A 15,099-nucleotide genomic window follows, 5' to 3' on the forward strand; every position below is an offset into this window, starting at 1 on the left:
TCTGAGAAAACCCAAATTCAAATCAATAGTAGAAGTGATAAGCTCATTCATATGAAATAAAGATAGACGCTACACGAACTAGCCTTTCAGAACCCAGATGATTTTCCACACCCCGAAAGAAAACGCAGCTTCATTTGAAGGAGTGAAGAAAAGCAGTGGGCTGTGTATTTTAACGCGTGCACACATGCTTGTGTATGCCAGCATTAGTTTTTATAGTGCTTAACATCACAGAGGGGCAGGCTTAAGGCTGCTGCAGCGGCCAAGGACACTTGCTTAATCAACCATGCAATTTAAGCATGTACTTAGAATTAATATCAATGCTGTATCATTGGCTTTGATACACTTAAAGAAGAAAACAACACTGAAGTAATAAAACGTACTTTTCAGAAATCTATTACATCTTTTAATTATTTTCCCTAAATTAAGATGGTAGCCATAATGCAAAGTGAATAATAAATAATGAAATTTTTACTGCACTGTTTAGGCCTCTTGCTCTGAAAGCAAGTTACTATTTATTGGCTTTATATTTAACCTGCTATCCTTACTCTCTACACTGAAATAACTTACTGGCTGTACACCCTACATTAGGATATGCCTGTGCAGCTTAGAAAAAACAACAGCATCACGAAGAATTTCATGTTTTGAACCCACATGCATGCAAAATCTTTTAAAATCCCTCACTTAATATATTAGCTTAACAGCATTTCTGGGACCACAAATACACACAAATACCTGGCACGTTTCCCACAAACGCTTTGGCAATAAGATTGGTGCTGGGATCCCTCTCACAGAAGTCTTTGTCAGAAGGCAAGAGCCCCAAATCACTGTCATTCCCAAAACCTTATGCACAGTAATTAATGACAAATAGTTAATCACAATCAGAGCTGGTCTTAGATTAAAAGCTGGTAAAACGCTACATCCATCAATTCCATTGATAGGAATCTCCAACATAAAACTTTCAGGTTACATGTTTACAGAAAATACAAGACTCAGGGAATGGAAACTAGAACCTGAATACTGGTCCACCAGGCAGAAAAGAGCTTTTTATCTTACTACAGTTTGATGGCTTGTTAATAGTGTGGTTAAGCAGCATCCCCAAGTCAGCAGTCAGTTGGGAGGTAAGATGTGACTTGCGATGGAATGCCTCTGGGTATGAAGAGACACGTACATCCAGATGAATGATCACTTCTGCAAAAGCAAACCTAGGGCTATACAACTTATGTAAAACCAAATTCTTAGCTACATGTTTAGTCAAATAACATGACAGCTGGATAATACCCAGTAAACATCTCTCTGAACAAACTCATTTGTAATTATAGTGGTTTTTATTCCTACTCTGATTGATAATAATTTAGATTTTGGGAAAAAAAATATGTATTTCATTTTAACTAACTTCATATTGACATAAATACCAAATTTCAAGCAGTTTTATCACTACAGATGAGATGATCCTTAACACCAGGAAATCAGGCTGCTCTTTGGTATCGAACATCTGCACGGAAGAGAATTGTCATTAACCAATACAGGCCAGAGAGCTGCTTGCATCCCCTTAAAGAGCTGTTCAAGAGTACATGAGCTCTAATTCTCCATGGGAATGAGGGAAATGCATTAAACAATTTAGATGATTATTTCCAGAAATACTTCTACAGCACTCAAGTGCCAAAATGCTTTTGAATCAAGCAAATAGCACGTGGCAAGACTTACAAAGCTGACTACAAGAATCGGATGCTTATACTCCATGAAATTCAGTTGCTTCCAAATATATAGTTCCACTGCTCCTTTTTAAAAATTCATTCATGACTGATTGTAAGATGACAGCACTATCTTAATGAGTATAAAGCTCAAGAGAAATAAAAGAAAAATTTAATGTAGACATATTTCTATATGTCTTACACCACTGTGAAAACCATTCTTTTCCCTTTCACACAGAAATAGGTCATTACATGACAAGCTCTGCCTTCAGTGCCATTCACCAGGTTTCTAAAAGCTCTCCTCTTGTCCTTGGATTCACAAAGGATTTGAACCTTATGTACATACACGTAACTTTGGTTCCCGAGAACAAAATATACAAGGTCACGCCTTCAACATAAGTGATTGTGTCATTTAAGACCACATCTGCAAGAAGCAGTATTAAATCAGATAGCTTCAATAGGGCAGCCTCTCCGGCTCCTTCAAGATCACTTACCGATACCTCATCACAGTCAGGCATTTCCTCCATTTACTGTTTTCAGAGGAGGTTTCCTGCTCAGTGCTTAGAAAAAGCAAAATGTCACTTTAAATAACATTTGTAGTGCAAATATTGCACAAACATAGCTTTCCCTGTACATTTTTACAGTTATTTTCAGCAATGTAACCACAAGGTATTGAATATACTGCTTTAACCTCTTTGAAGTATGGTTCTTATACTTATTGACACCTGGTGTTGATCATTTGAACTGGAAAATTTGCAGGAAGGAAGCACCTGAGTTCAGCTCTGAGTGTTCTCCAAAGTCTCCAGGAGTGTTTTATGACGCTGTTCAATGTCTTTAATCAAGTAGTTCATTACTAGCTGGCAGCAACTCTTTGTTGCTGTGAACTCACTCAGAACAAAGTTATTTTGTTCATAGTACTGCCATTTCCTTTTCAGATTTGTAAGGTTACTGTGCATCAATCTCCTGCTGCTGGAAGTTTGGCAGTCTTTTCTCTAAGCTTTTATTTTCCTAAAGGGTGACCATTTTACTGGGTCTCAGGTCTTTTATTTCTCAGGATTATTTTTTTAATTCTCCATTCCTAATAATTTCAAACCACCTAAATTATTTTCTGTCAGCCTGCTGAATTGTTACCAGAACATTTGTGGCAAGATTTCCACACACACACCCACCCCGCAAGTTCTGGCTCAAGTGCACGACAGTAATACAGGCATTTCAGGATACACCAAGTATGTTCTTTCGTGGGCAAGTGCCCCTTTCCATCCTTAAAAGGTATTATATGCTGCTTCTTAGCAGGGATGATTTGCCTCAGTTAAGCACAACTTAAAGCTTTGCAACTTCCAGTCGGCTGAGGATATGTGCAGAGCTGCATCATATGTGCCTGTAAAGGACAGTAGAAGTCTACCCTCAGGTATCTAAAAATGAAGTGCTGTTTGCATACCATTCTAAGAACTGGGGGGGCAAATCCTCATTTCTATTTCTATTGCTGACTTTTTATTAAACATTACTGCAAATCAGGCAAGCTTCATCCATTTTTTTTGCAAGATACTACCCCAGAATACAGCTATTTCATGAGAGTATCTCAAGAACCAAACACTAGACATTCTTTTGTGCTTCTGTCTTCTTAGACTCCTTGTTGCCTCCCAGCTCTCTCCAACTCCATCAGCATTCCCCATCTTACCCACCTATAGGTGAAATACCTCGGATAACTATATGCCTATAGGCCTTCCCTGAATTCATCTGCAAAGCAATCACCTTCTTTAGTGCTAAGTACCATGTGATGGTCAGCAAGAGCAATTTCAGAATCAAAACATTATTGATGGCGTAGGATAAACAGTGAGAGAAAGGCATTTAAAAATGGCTTCAGACGGGGAAGTTTAGGAGGCAGCAGAGAGCGATGGGCATGCATTTTATGACTACCAGCTACCTGCTTTGCAATAGGAATTAAATTTTTTAAACCACTGATAGAAGGAGGTTGATGGACCAGCCACCAAGAACAACCATTGACCTACAAGAGTTTTCTGTTGTTTTGGTTTTGTTTTAAAAAATTGCTCTACATTCTGATTTGCTGTTAATTCTATGTAATTTGCCTCCCCAACTCCCAGTGACAGCCCTGATCACAAATCACCATAGCAGAAGTGGTTGGACAGGCACAGAAACCTTAACTCCTTTGTCTGCCTTTTCTTTGTCACCAAAAACAGTCCCTGCTACAAGCTTTCACCCTCTCATTCCTTCCTTGCATTTATTCCTAACAACGCAAAATTTTTAAGCAACACCACTGAAATGATCTGCCAAAAATAGGCATCAAAGTGTCTCTGTCATTACAACCTTAAACCAATCCCCTTTAAAACACAATCGCTGTTTAGTGGGTCTCCTCTCAATATCCATACTTGTCCTTGATGTCTTCACAGCATATAGAAGGTCTGTCATTTATTTCTCTGGGGGTTTGATCAATTTTTTCTCTCTCACAATCACTAATTCTCTTCTTCCTGACACTCTCGAAATTCCGAGCATCATACATCTTAAGCATCCATCCCTTCCTGTGTGTCTCCTTCCTCCATCTGCTCCTCTTCCCAAATTTTATTCTTGTATCACTTTTTTATATCGCTTTTATCACAGTAATTGGTAAGCCTGTCTCCAAGAAGTTAACTGGCTCAAGGCAAAGACCTTTCTTTTTTCTCCTAATGCTTAATCTCTGATCATATATAGGTTTCATAATCCCCCTCTATCAAGTTTTTATTAGCTTTTGCTTTTATTACTTTTATAATCAAGAAACACAATCTGTTGGACTTCTGTCTTGTACTGGTCACTCTAAAAATACTAGGTCTGTGTCTTTTTACATTCTCAGCAATTACAACGTTAGTAACAAGGTACGGACTTTATACTTATGAACTTCATGCAGCAAGAATGCAGAGGAATTCCCACATTCCAAGTATTTCTGCTAACACATATCACTTCACATTTTCTACCATGTGGGCAGGCAGGTTTCACAAGAAGCCACACGCACAGTAGAAGTCAGGGCAATACCTGGGGAAAGTGCTTAAAAGAACGATGAGTAATTACGTGTTCGAATTCTATAGAGCTGAAGTGGAATTCAGACTAGAAAATGTTTCTTATTTGCAAATCTTGCCTCTGCCTTGCCCTTGACAAATGGAGCCCTAATACACAGCCACATAAGCGGTACGCCATTTTTCTATTCTAAAAAGGCATTTCCATACGGCTTCACTGTCCTTTGAATCAAGGCACAGAGAAAAGTACCAAATCCCAGGGCTGGCAGTCTCAAAGAGCTTGCTCCTGAGGTGTGCCCACCGCCTGCAGCCGAGACACACGACGGCTGCCAGCCACCCACCCAGCCCTGCTGTCACTTGCTCTACAACTGCGCAGTCACCGTTTCTGGAGACCCAGGGTCACGGCGCTTACTAACATGGGCAAATGCATCTTATACGCTTAGATAATCTGATAAAGGAAAGAACCATCCTTTTGCTATGGGACATAAGCACCCCTCTGACACAGGGAAGCGATATATTCTATTCCACAGGCAGACGAATCTCTGTAAGCATGACCTGGCAAACCTAACAGCAAATCTGTACCTGAGCAGGGCACTGACTCTTCAGCTCCCACCTGGCCAGCAACAACCCCATCCCACAGATCACTGGTACCTTTCAGATCCAGACCAGGATAAAGCAGCGCTACCTGCGAGCCAGACGAGCGAGCTCCCCTGCAGACCGAAACTGCAGCATTAGGACATGTTCCATACCAGTGGGGGTGCAGGTTTGTCGTCAGTGGGGCCAGACAGATTCTAACCATTTCTGATCCAACAGAAATCTTCCCTACCTCCTATGTTACTCTGTTTTTAATGCCTTTCCCCATGCATGACCCTAGGCAAGGCAGACCCTCACTATCCCTGCCCGAGAAACTGGAGCACCCCCTTCCTGGGACCTGCCCGCCGGGAGCACAGGCAGCCCTTGCTACACTGCCTGGGTAAACACGTCCCTAAGTGCCAGTGGCCACACGCATTTCAAAACCGCCTCTCCTCCTTGCGTTTTATCTGAGGGTATTTCACTTTGAGTAAAAAATAAAAATAAAATAAAAAATGCGGAATGATGCACAAATACGGAGTTTGGAATACAGCGATATGCCAGACAATACATGAAAAAAATGAATCCAGCTTTAAAACGCAAAGCCACAAAAAGAAAGAAAATGTAGAGCAAGTCTCAAACACTGTAAGGAAGGTGAACAAACTCTGTGTCTGTAGCTGGCACTGAGCGGCAGTCAGGGCTCCTACCAATACAAAAGACAATTAGATTCCAGCAGACAAACCAGAAAGCGATGATGATGATTGCTGATGCTGCAGACCGTAGCTGGCCTGCATTAGGTTAAGTAAGCTGGACACAAGCCAGCATCATTGAACAAATGGCACGGCCCATTCTGGATGAATCCGGGGAGAGATTACTAATATCTCGAAGGTGACCTTTCACACATGCTGTCCCAGCAAATCCAGCAATTCTCTTGGCTATAATGGACGGAGCAGGAGAGGCCAGTCTCTTGAAGTTACAAACTCCTCATACAAATAAGTTTTATTTTTAAATTTATGATAATTGACTACACCTCATTTGAGCAAAGTACCCTAAGTGCTTTATTGGTTTATTTCACCCCTTCCCCGTTTTAAGGAAAACATAATCTAGCTTTCCATTACTCGTTGTCATCCAGGCAGGCAGCAAGCTAAAAAAAGAACTCTAATTATTAGACATTGTGTCTATTAAAATATGTAAAATGTTTCCTAAAAGGGCAGGTGCATTAATTAAGGCTGCCTCAGGATAAATTAAAATTATTAGGAGTCCCCTGCTTTCCTGAATGAGTTTTCCATAGATTATTTATAATTGAATGAAACCAATGACACCATTTGTAATGAAAACTGTACAGACGTTAAACATTTCCACGTTTGCAAAAGCTGAAAAGCATACTGTAGGAACAGAAAAAGGTACATTTTTATGAAGGGAAAAGAGAAGGTATCTTCTTTTCTGAAAATATTTTTCCTGTAAGTAAAAAACAAACAGTAAATACCCTGGGTATAAATCTCATCAGCGCAGCCCAGAAGGGCCCTAGTGCAAAACTGGGCCCCAGAGCCTGGGATTCCAAGGAGACATCTCGCCGCCGGACATCCTGAAGCTGAGAATTCAACTCCTTTCCATTTCTTCAGAGAAGGAAACACAGCTTAATTAGGTTCAATTTTCTAAATAATGGCTATTCTCTGTAACTAATCAGGAAAGTTTTAAATCAGTATCAGACTAATGCTTGTTCAAATAGTGGAACATGCTCTGTCTTCAAAATAGGATCTTATGCTGCTGACAATTGAAAAAGTTAGAAGACTGAGGATAGCACACACTAACACATTTTTTTATTATTTTCAAACAGAAAATACCCTTTGCTATCCTACAAAGCAGTCCCTTAAAACAACACACAATCTTCTATGCACAGAGATTTTGCCAGTGAGAGAAAACAAAGATAACTGGGGAAAAAAGAAATAATGTAGTTTCAAACCAAACAGCACTTCCTGAATTCATTCAGAATGGAAGAAGGAATTTAAAGTTACTGCTGGGGAACTGAGAAAGACCCAAATAAAAGTATTTGAATAATCATTAAAGAAAATCCTTAGCCTGAAAGATACTTCTGAGAGCATTCTACTTTCAAATCACCTAAGAGCAATATGCTCAGTGAGTTCATCTGTAATTATCTGATATTCACCTGGATTATGAATTTTACTGTCAGTAAGCTAAGCAAGCACATATTAATTTACGAGGCTGACAAATGCAATGCAGAATTATGTTTTAGTGTTTAACATGATGCATATATTGCAGGAAATCTGTCAGACTTTTTGCTGCTAGTAGCCAGAAAGCTTAACTTTATTCCTAATTACTTCGGTGTAATCAGTAATAAAGCCATGTGATGTTTTAAAAGGAATCTATCTATATTGAAATAAAACTAATATATATAATAATAGTGTACTTTAATTTACATTTGCCTTCTAGCCTCCCATAAAAAATAACATCTGAGTGAAAATTAGAGCAGATGCAAGAACATCGTTCATTTTCTGTTCTAGGCTTAACACTAGTTTATGGGATAACTTCTGACACTGCCAACCAAACATCAACACAACCAAGACCTGCTGTTCTGCAATGCACGTAGGCTCCAGTACCTGCTGTGCAATGTCCAAAAACCTGGACAAATCCTTTCTTAATTTTTCATGTTTATCCTTGGATGTCAGATAAAATGACACAAGTGCCATTGATAAAAAGGAACTGAGACCCTGAGGCAACGTGAACTGAAATAACTACAAATATCAAGCGAAAATGATATGAGGTTACTAGGAATGGTTAGGGTTTTTTAATAATCAATATATTATGCTGACTGTAAGTCTCTGGCTCGGTCAGGTGTTCTAAATTGAAGAGGGCTGTTTGGTATCTTGGAAGGTTACAAACATACAGGCATTTTTCTCCTGTTAAAAAACTTCCTTAGTTTAGTATACCCTCTGCCATAGCTTCTTTCTGTAGACTCTATGAAATCATTTTTTTTCCCTCTTACATAATATGGCAACCAGAGTTCTGCACAGGAATTCAATTTTTAAATCTATCCATTTTCTTCTCATTTGTTCTCTGCAAGAATTCCTTTACTTTCAAGACAGGCAGATCTACCTGCATTTTTTAGATTAGTCTTTACCCTGCTTAAGGCCACACTGCTACATTTTTTCCCCATTGACAGTCATGCTGAGCTTCATATAGACTTAGCCAGCTACATCATTAGTCATTTCAATAATTTCTGATCTAATCTTCAGCATCTTGAGATATGATGCTATTATTCATGAGACAGTTCTACTATCCTAGTTCTTTTCCTCCTTAACCTACCCCTTACAAAACCAGATGCACTTTAAATGTATTTTTATCCTTTACTTCCGTAAATGCTGTCAAGTAAGTTTGGGGGTTTTTTTCCAATTTTTGTATGATGGGTGTACTCATTACATACCTGTACTACCTTCCTAACGTCTCATTCAACACAGAAATAAAGGGACTTTAAAATTATGAAAAGTTATTTCATTGCCTTTATTTAGAAACCCACTTTTCTAGCCCCTTATACCAATTTCTGTGGAATGTCCACACACACTACAAACAGTCACACACCAGGGAAACGCTGCTCCTAGAGTTACAGGATCAGATGTTTTAGAGTATGAAAATACATTGTTGATAACGCCATTTTTTTGTTTAGAAAATTCTGCTGACAAGCTAGAGCTTTCTGCTTTTCATGGCTGCTTCTCAAGGAACAAACTTGCCCCCCCTAAAGCCTTTCATTTCACAGCAGACTCTATGGAACCCCATCATAATTAACTGTAGCGTTTTCACGGACTATGAAACACAGATCTAGCTGAAGACTAAAAACTGATGCAAAGACAACACCAACTTGCTTAAATGTTCATTCACCAAATAATGAAAGTTATAAATGGGAATAGCAGATAATCAGAGAGCACTTACTGTAGCAGAGAGCTGTGGTCCATTCAACTGTGCGTGCAGGATGGCTTCATTGATGAAGTTCCGGATTCCTGTCAGCGCAACTTCCAGATCATGCGAGGCAGCCATTTCATTAGTCAGATACTCCAGTGTGGAGATATACTCCCTCCATTGTGCATCCAGTTCTGACACACTGGCCAAGCAGCCCCTCATTACATTTAGACAGTATCCAACACAGGGTCTGATCAGCGTCAGGCCCTGGCAGTGCGGGCAGTACTGCATCTTCACTAGAGCCTTGCTACATTCCTTCGTGAGAGCTGCGTGTTCAGTAGTATTTATCACTTCGATGCCCAGACTGAGGGCCTGGCTGAGCATCCTACTTGCCCAAAGAGATTTTGACAGCTCTGTAACCATGTTTTTAGAATAGTGTCCAAAAGGATTTATGTCTTGCCTTGTAAGCCGTAGACACTCTGTATAGTCCTCTGATAAATCTGTAATTCCTGGGTTTATTAGCCGACTATACACCAGGGGAAAGAGACTGTCAAAGAATCTTAATACTGCACTTTCCACCGTAGTCTCTGCGCCCAGAATGTAGAGAGAGATGTCTGTAAAAAGTTCTTTAACAGGCTCTGCTGCTTCTTTTGCCATAGGTCTGTAAGCTGTCTCAAACAAGGAACTTGTGCGGTTTTCAGCAAAGCGAAGCAAAGACTCAAAGGCCTCTAAAAAAAGGGGCAGGGGAGAGAAAGAACTAGAGGTTAATAGCAAGCACCTGACATCTTAGTCACAGGACTAATACTGTCCTGAACAGGACCATCAATATGAAATCTGCAGTACGCATACAGTAATAATTAATCATACTACTGATGAAAGTTGTATTAAACAGACACCAAAACATTACACATGCATAATAAAGGCAACACCTAACACACAAATATTCTTCTCTAAAAGAGATTACTGTATTCTCACTAGCTAAGATTACTCTAATCTCCCTGGCTAGACCCTGGCCCAAACTCTAGAGGTCAATGAAGGTCTCGCAGAGACTCCAGTGGGCACAGGCAGGATCTGTGTGAGATGGCTTTTGTAACCGAGACTGCATTTAGGCAGCTCAACTAGACATATTTCCAAAACATCCCTCTAGCTCAATGAAAGTTTCTGAGATAACTAAACACAAACAGAAGTTGAAGCTTTTGTTTCACAGTGCTGTGAGTGGGCGGCTGAGAGGCACTTCTTGCAAAGTACAACTCAAGGATGAGAGAAAGATGCTGCGTGAATCAATTCTCTCCCCATTAACATTGGCGGCTAGGTCTGGATACCAGCCAGTGGTTGGGCAGGACCTGACATCAAATCCACTATGACACGAAAACAAAATAATAAAGTCAGAAAACCAGTATCTTCCTTTAACTACACCATTTTCAAGTGGCCTTAAAAAAAAAAAAAAAAAAAGGCACCATGGTTAACACATTTCCAACTGCAGAAAGACAACGTTATATACCCAAAACACTGACTGGGGTGACAGAATTCATTGACAAGGGCAAGAAAGGGATCAGTTCCCAAGATTTTTTTTATGACACAGAAGACAGTAATCCACACCATTCCCACTGCTTTCTTTGGAAGCTATCCAACAAAAAGCCTCTGACATAAATCATTCTTGCACTTCTCTGGATGGCAAGTAGTTCCAGTTCAAGGCAGGAGACCTATCGCCTTCTACCTCCTGAGGACTGACTAAGATAATGGGGTTTCGGTCTAATCCTACTCTACATTCATCTGAACATCACCGTGCAATTCACAGCAGTGTAACACAAACCAAAGTCACTCAAAGATCAGCTGAGCAAAGGAGCAGATACAATACTGTAAGTCAAGATTAGCATACACTGGCAAAGTTTTGTAGAAAAGCCTGCTCAGCGCCTTTCTCTATCACATCTCCCTGGGCAACTAACTTGCTTGCTATGATAAGCATTACAATCCCTTTACCACAAAGCGTGATTTAACTAGACAGATAATACAGCATATCTCATTGTACATTAAATCATCAGTATTTTACACACACACGCTGTATCCTTCTGCCAGAGAATCACTTCAGCATTCCCGCTGGTATTATAGCAAATAATACTCTGCAAGTGCTTATAAAATCCTAGAAATTAAGTATTCAGATACACTTCAGTTGAAAAGCGAGAAAGTTCATTTTCAGGCAGAGTAACACCCTGCCAATTTTCAGAGCAGACATTTACAGCTGACAAAAATTCTAAAAATTGGATTTATGATGGAAATACTGACATAACCTAAAATGTAGTGCAGCTGGCTGCGTACTACTGCACACTTAAAAGTCTTTTCTTTGCTGTTATCACCCCTATGTGTTTATCTATTTCTAGAGGAAACCTATACACCATTTTTGGTTATCATACCAAAAAGGCAATAGAAATATTCAAAACATGAAAACAGTGTTTTAAGTTTCCTCCTTGAACTACACATGCTCTCTTACAAATATTCAGCTTATCATTAGATTGTGGGAGCAGGGACTGTCTCCTACAGTGCCAAAGTCTTATGCTATTGCTTTAGCTTCCACATCCATAAAGGCAGAACTGCAAGCATCCCCCTCCTTATCTGAAAACTAAATGAAATGCATTTATGAATGTGCAAGTATCCTTATTGTCCTGAGAAATAACAGCCTCAGTGACAGATGAGAGCAAAACAGTCAATGATAACGTACATACCAAGAAAACAAATTTCAGCAGCTTCCTGGGATACTAGGTTGTAGACTAGAAACCACGTAGCATTTCATTTTCAAACCTCTTAACACTCTGCATTCAACTAAATAGAATTATTCAGAGACAAGTATGAAATCAAAATATTTACTGTCATTTATTTTTCATTGTGCAAGAGAAAACTGTGATGGTACATAGCTTCATTCCTCCTGCAAAGAGAGCCCTAACGTCAAAAATATGGCACAAAAAATATTTCTGCTGATTGTAGATGTGCTGCAAACACCCATAAAGTATAAATTTCGTTCCTTATCACCACTGGTCAGACAAAAAATGACTCATGCTTGCAGGCACTTTAGCCATGATATTTGAGAAGGAAATATCTCTGTCTTTTTTCATTGTTAAGGCATTAAGAGATGTTTGAGACATTACTGAAGCATCTGGATGTTCTTAAGACCTTTAATTAGAAGTAACGGAGCTTCAAATAGTCAAACAATTTTGTAACAATGGACAGCTTGCATTCTGGTTGTATGGAGCAGGCAACCTTAGCATCTTGTTTTAAAAGTGATTAGTTATATGCTTTTAACGCACCTTGTATGCAGATCCTAAATCCCAGGGAAGGTTTACACTATCTGAAAAACCAGGTGCTCAGCTGTGCAGCCAAATACAGCAAACTTTGGATATTGCAAAAAGTTGAATTCTAAGCCTAAGCATACCCTGGGAGAAACATTTGACCATCTTTCACAGCCTTTGGCTTCAACCCCCCATCAGCAGCTTACAACATACTGTAAATTGCAAGTATATTGATCCTGAACAGAAACAAGCCATAACCAAAATCATCCAGGATTTGATGGGGGCATTATGTATTTTTGTCTTTCTTTAGTATTAAATAGCAAGGTGGAGAACAAATTTTGTTCTCATGTTCCTCAGAAGCCCCCTTTTTATTTAAAGCTACAGGGGAAGTGAAAGAGCCAGCTTTGGATTCTGAACTAATGCACTGGTAAGTACTTAATGAAAGCCAGGCAACATCACCTTCCATGGGGAAAATTTTGTTCAAACTGTTTATCCTGCGCTCACAAAACACTTGACGCCACCACTGATGTGTGCGTGACAGTCAAACACAGCTGATCAAATACAAGCTCACCTCTGGAAACTTCACATCTAAACCGCTGGTGTTAAAAAATTAGCTTCTGGAAACAAGCCCAGTTACGACAAGAGACCACGCTGGTTTTGCTGCTCCACCGACAGCAGAGAGCCTGCCAGGCCAAACAGCTAACCAGTCTGCATGCCGGGCTTCCTAACATATACATACACTAAAAATTGTCTTATGCTCAGTCTCACATACAGATGGGAAAACACCGCTTTGCAGGTATAGCATTCATGTGCGTTCATCGGGAGCACGGCACAGCTTGGTTTGGTATGAGAGCTTCCCTCAGGCAGAAATACACCCATCCTGGCACAAAGGATCTTTTCCTTCACTGAAAGCAGCCAGTAGCTACGCTTCATATATCTAATGCAAGAAAAATCACAAAGGATTCCTGATTTATTTCACCAGCTTTTGCACCAGTGTAACACCTGACTTTTTCAGGGGGGTTTAGTCCTGATTTAAGCCCACTGTATGCCGGAAGAGGCTGCAGAACTCCTGTTTCTGCTAAAGGATAGTGCTACAGGGAGAAATAGATTTAGGAGGCATGTATCCACCTGCCCATCACTGGTGTACCAGCATTTTCCAAAGATTTCCTCTATTTTTTTTCACCACCTGGAGCTCTATTGGGGAAAAAGCAAGTAGACTTTAAGTAACAGTACAGGCAAAGGAAACACGGCTAATACTGTAACTACAGCTTTGACTAGTTCCTCATGTCAAGCAAACACTGTGTTCCCTGACTTGCACTAGCTCACTTCAGCAGGGATAGCTTCACGGGGGTTTAAATTGCGGTCATCTTTATTTTAGTGCAGTCGGGTGCAACCGCTCTCCCAGTTTGCGTCCAGGCCACCACCTCATCTCCTGCAGCCTTATTCTTAAGACAAGAATCAAAGATGCAAAACTATCACACATCAATTCTGCCACAGAAATCTCTCTGGGTGTGTTCTGAGAAACCATTTATTTTTTCAGGCTCCCAGACACATGGTGACATCACCTTAAGGAAAGATCTCAGCAGAACAATTCCCTGAAGCGCGCAGCAGGTCTGCGCACACGTGGTAGCACAAGAGCTTGCATTCAGGACTGCCTTCATCTCATAAACCCTGGGTTTCTTATGGTGCATGATGATCAGTAGATATGGTCTCCAGGAATACACACACACACACACACAGAGATCGGAGTTTTCCAAGAAAATCTGGATCAACATATGATAGCCATGCATAGAGAAAGTTCATTTGGTTCCCTGGCTTATACCAGACCTCCACAAGCTATTGAGATCTTTACTCTGAAAGCAACCATGGGGTTTCAGATGGGGAGCATTAGGAGAAGCTAAGCAACTTCCAATTTGCTGGATTATGAATCAGTCCAACTCCACGTTCTTTTCTTTCGACAGGTCCAACACAGGAATGTTACCATGGGTAACCATTTTCCCCAAATAAAGCTGATCGAAGCACCAGGCACCTCTGTGCACTGAGGACCATTTCTGTGGTGCAGCAGCCGAAGCTAAGAGTGGGCCTTACTGCTTGACCCCCCCCCCATGTCTTCAAAGACCAAAGTCATAAAATCGAGTGCAAGCCATGACGTGCATATGTGAAAGGCAAGTTATTGTCATTGCCATTCTGCTCCTGTCTGTGACTGACAGCTGGCACCTTGCCCACAGAACTGACAAGGTAAGACCACCCTGCTAATGCAATGGCTCTCCACTACGTTAATGACTCCTTACACTCTGCAACAATTGAATGCATGCTGAAATGAACTTTTAAAACATCCACGAACTTCTAAAAAAAAAAAAAGAGAAAAGGAAACCATTATATTATAAACATTTCTGAAAAGATTTAACAATGCTCAATAAACCAAAACAAGAAGCAAACACTGAAACTATCTATACAGAAATAACATCTGTGCACATTTTAGATTTGAGTGCAATCAGGAAAGAAGAATGACAAATTTAAGTAGCCTCATTATTTGTTTGGTCTCTTAGGACTACACTAATATTTGGCTCCTTTCCCTTCAACATCTTGCATTTATTAGAGTTACAGAATGAATGAAAGCTACAGTTTGTTGAACAATAG

General features: G+C 40.1%; 1 protein-coding gene across 2 annotated transcripts in view; it reads right to left on the bottom strand.

Annotated features, from left to right (window-relative positions):
- Window positions 1–15,099, bottom strand: part of LOC101917148 (glypican-5-like) — a 390,469-nt gene that overhangs the window by 292,346 nt on the left and 83,024 nt on the right. For both annotated transcript variants that reach the window (XM_055817485.1, XM_055817484.1), the window contains exon 3: window positions 9,212–9,906. In XM_055817485.1, coding sequence (XP_055673460.1) covers window positions 9,212–9,906 — 695 coding nt within the window. The remainder of the gene's footprint in view (window positions 1–9,211; window positions 9,907–15,099) is intronic.

Source organism: Falco peregrinus, chromosome 12, assembly GCF_023634155.1.
Source record: "Falco peregrinus isolate bFalPer1 chromosome 12, bFalPer1.pri, whole genome shotgun sequence".
NCBI lineage: Eukaryota > Metazoa > Chordata > Aves > Falconiformes > Falconidae > Falco > Falco peregrinus.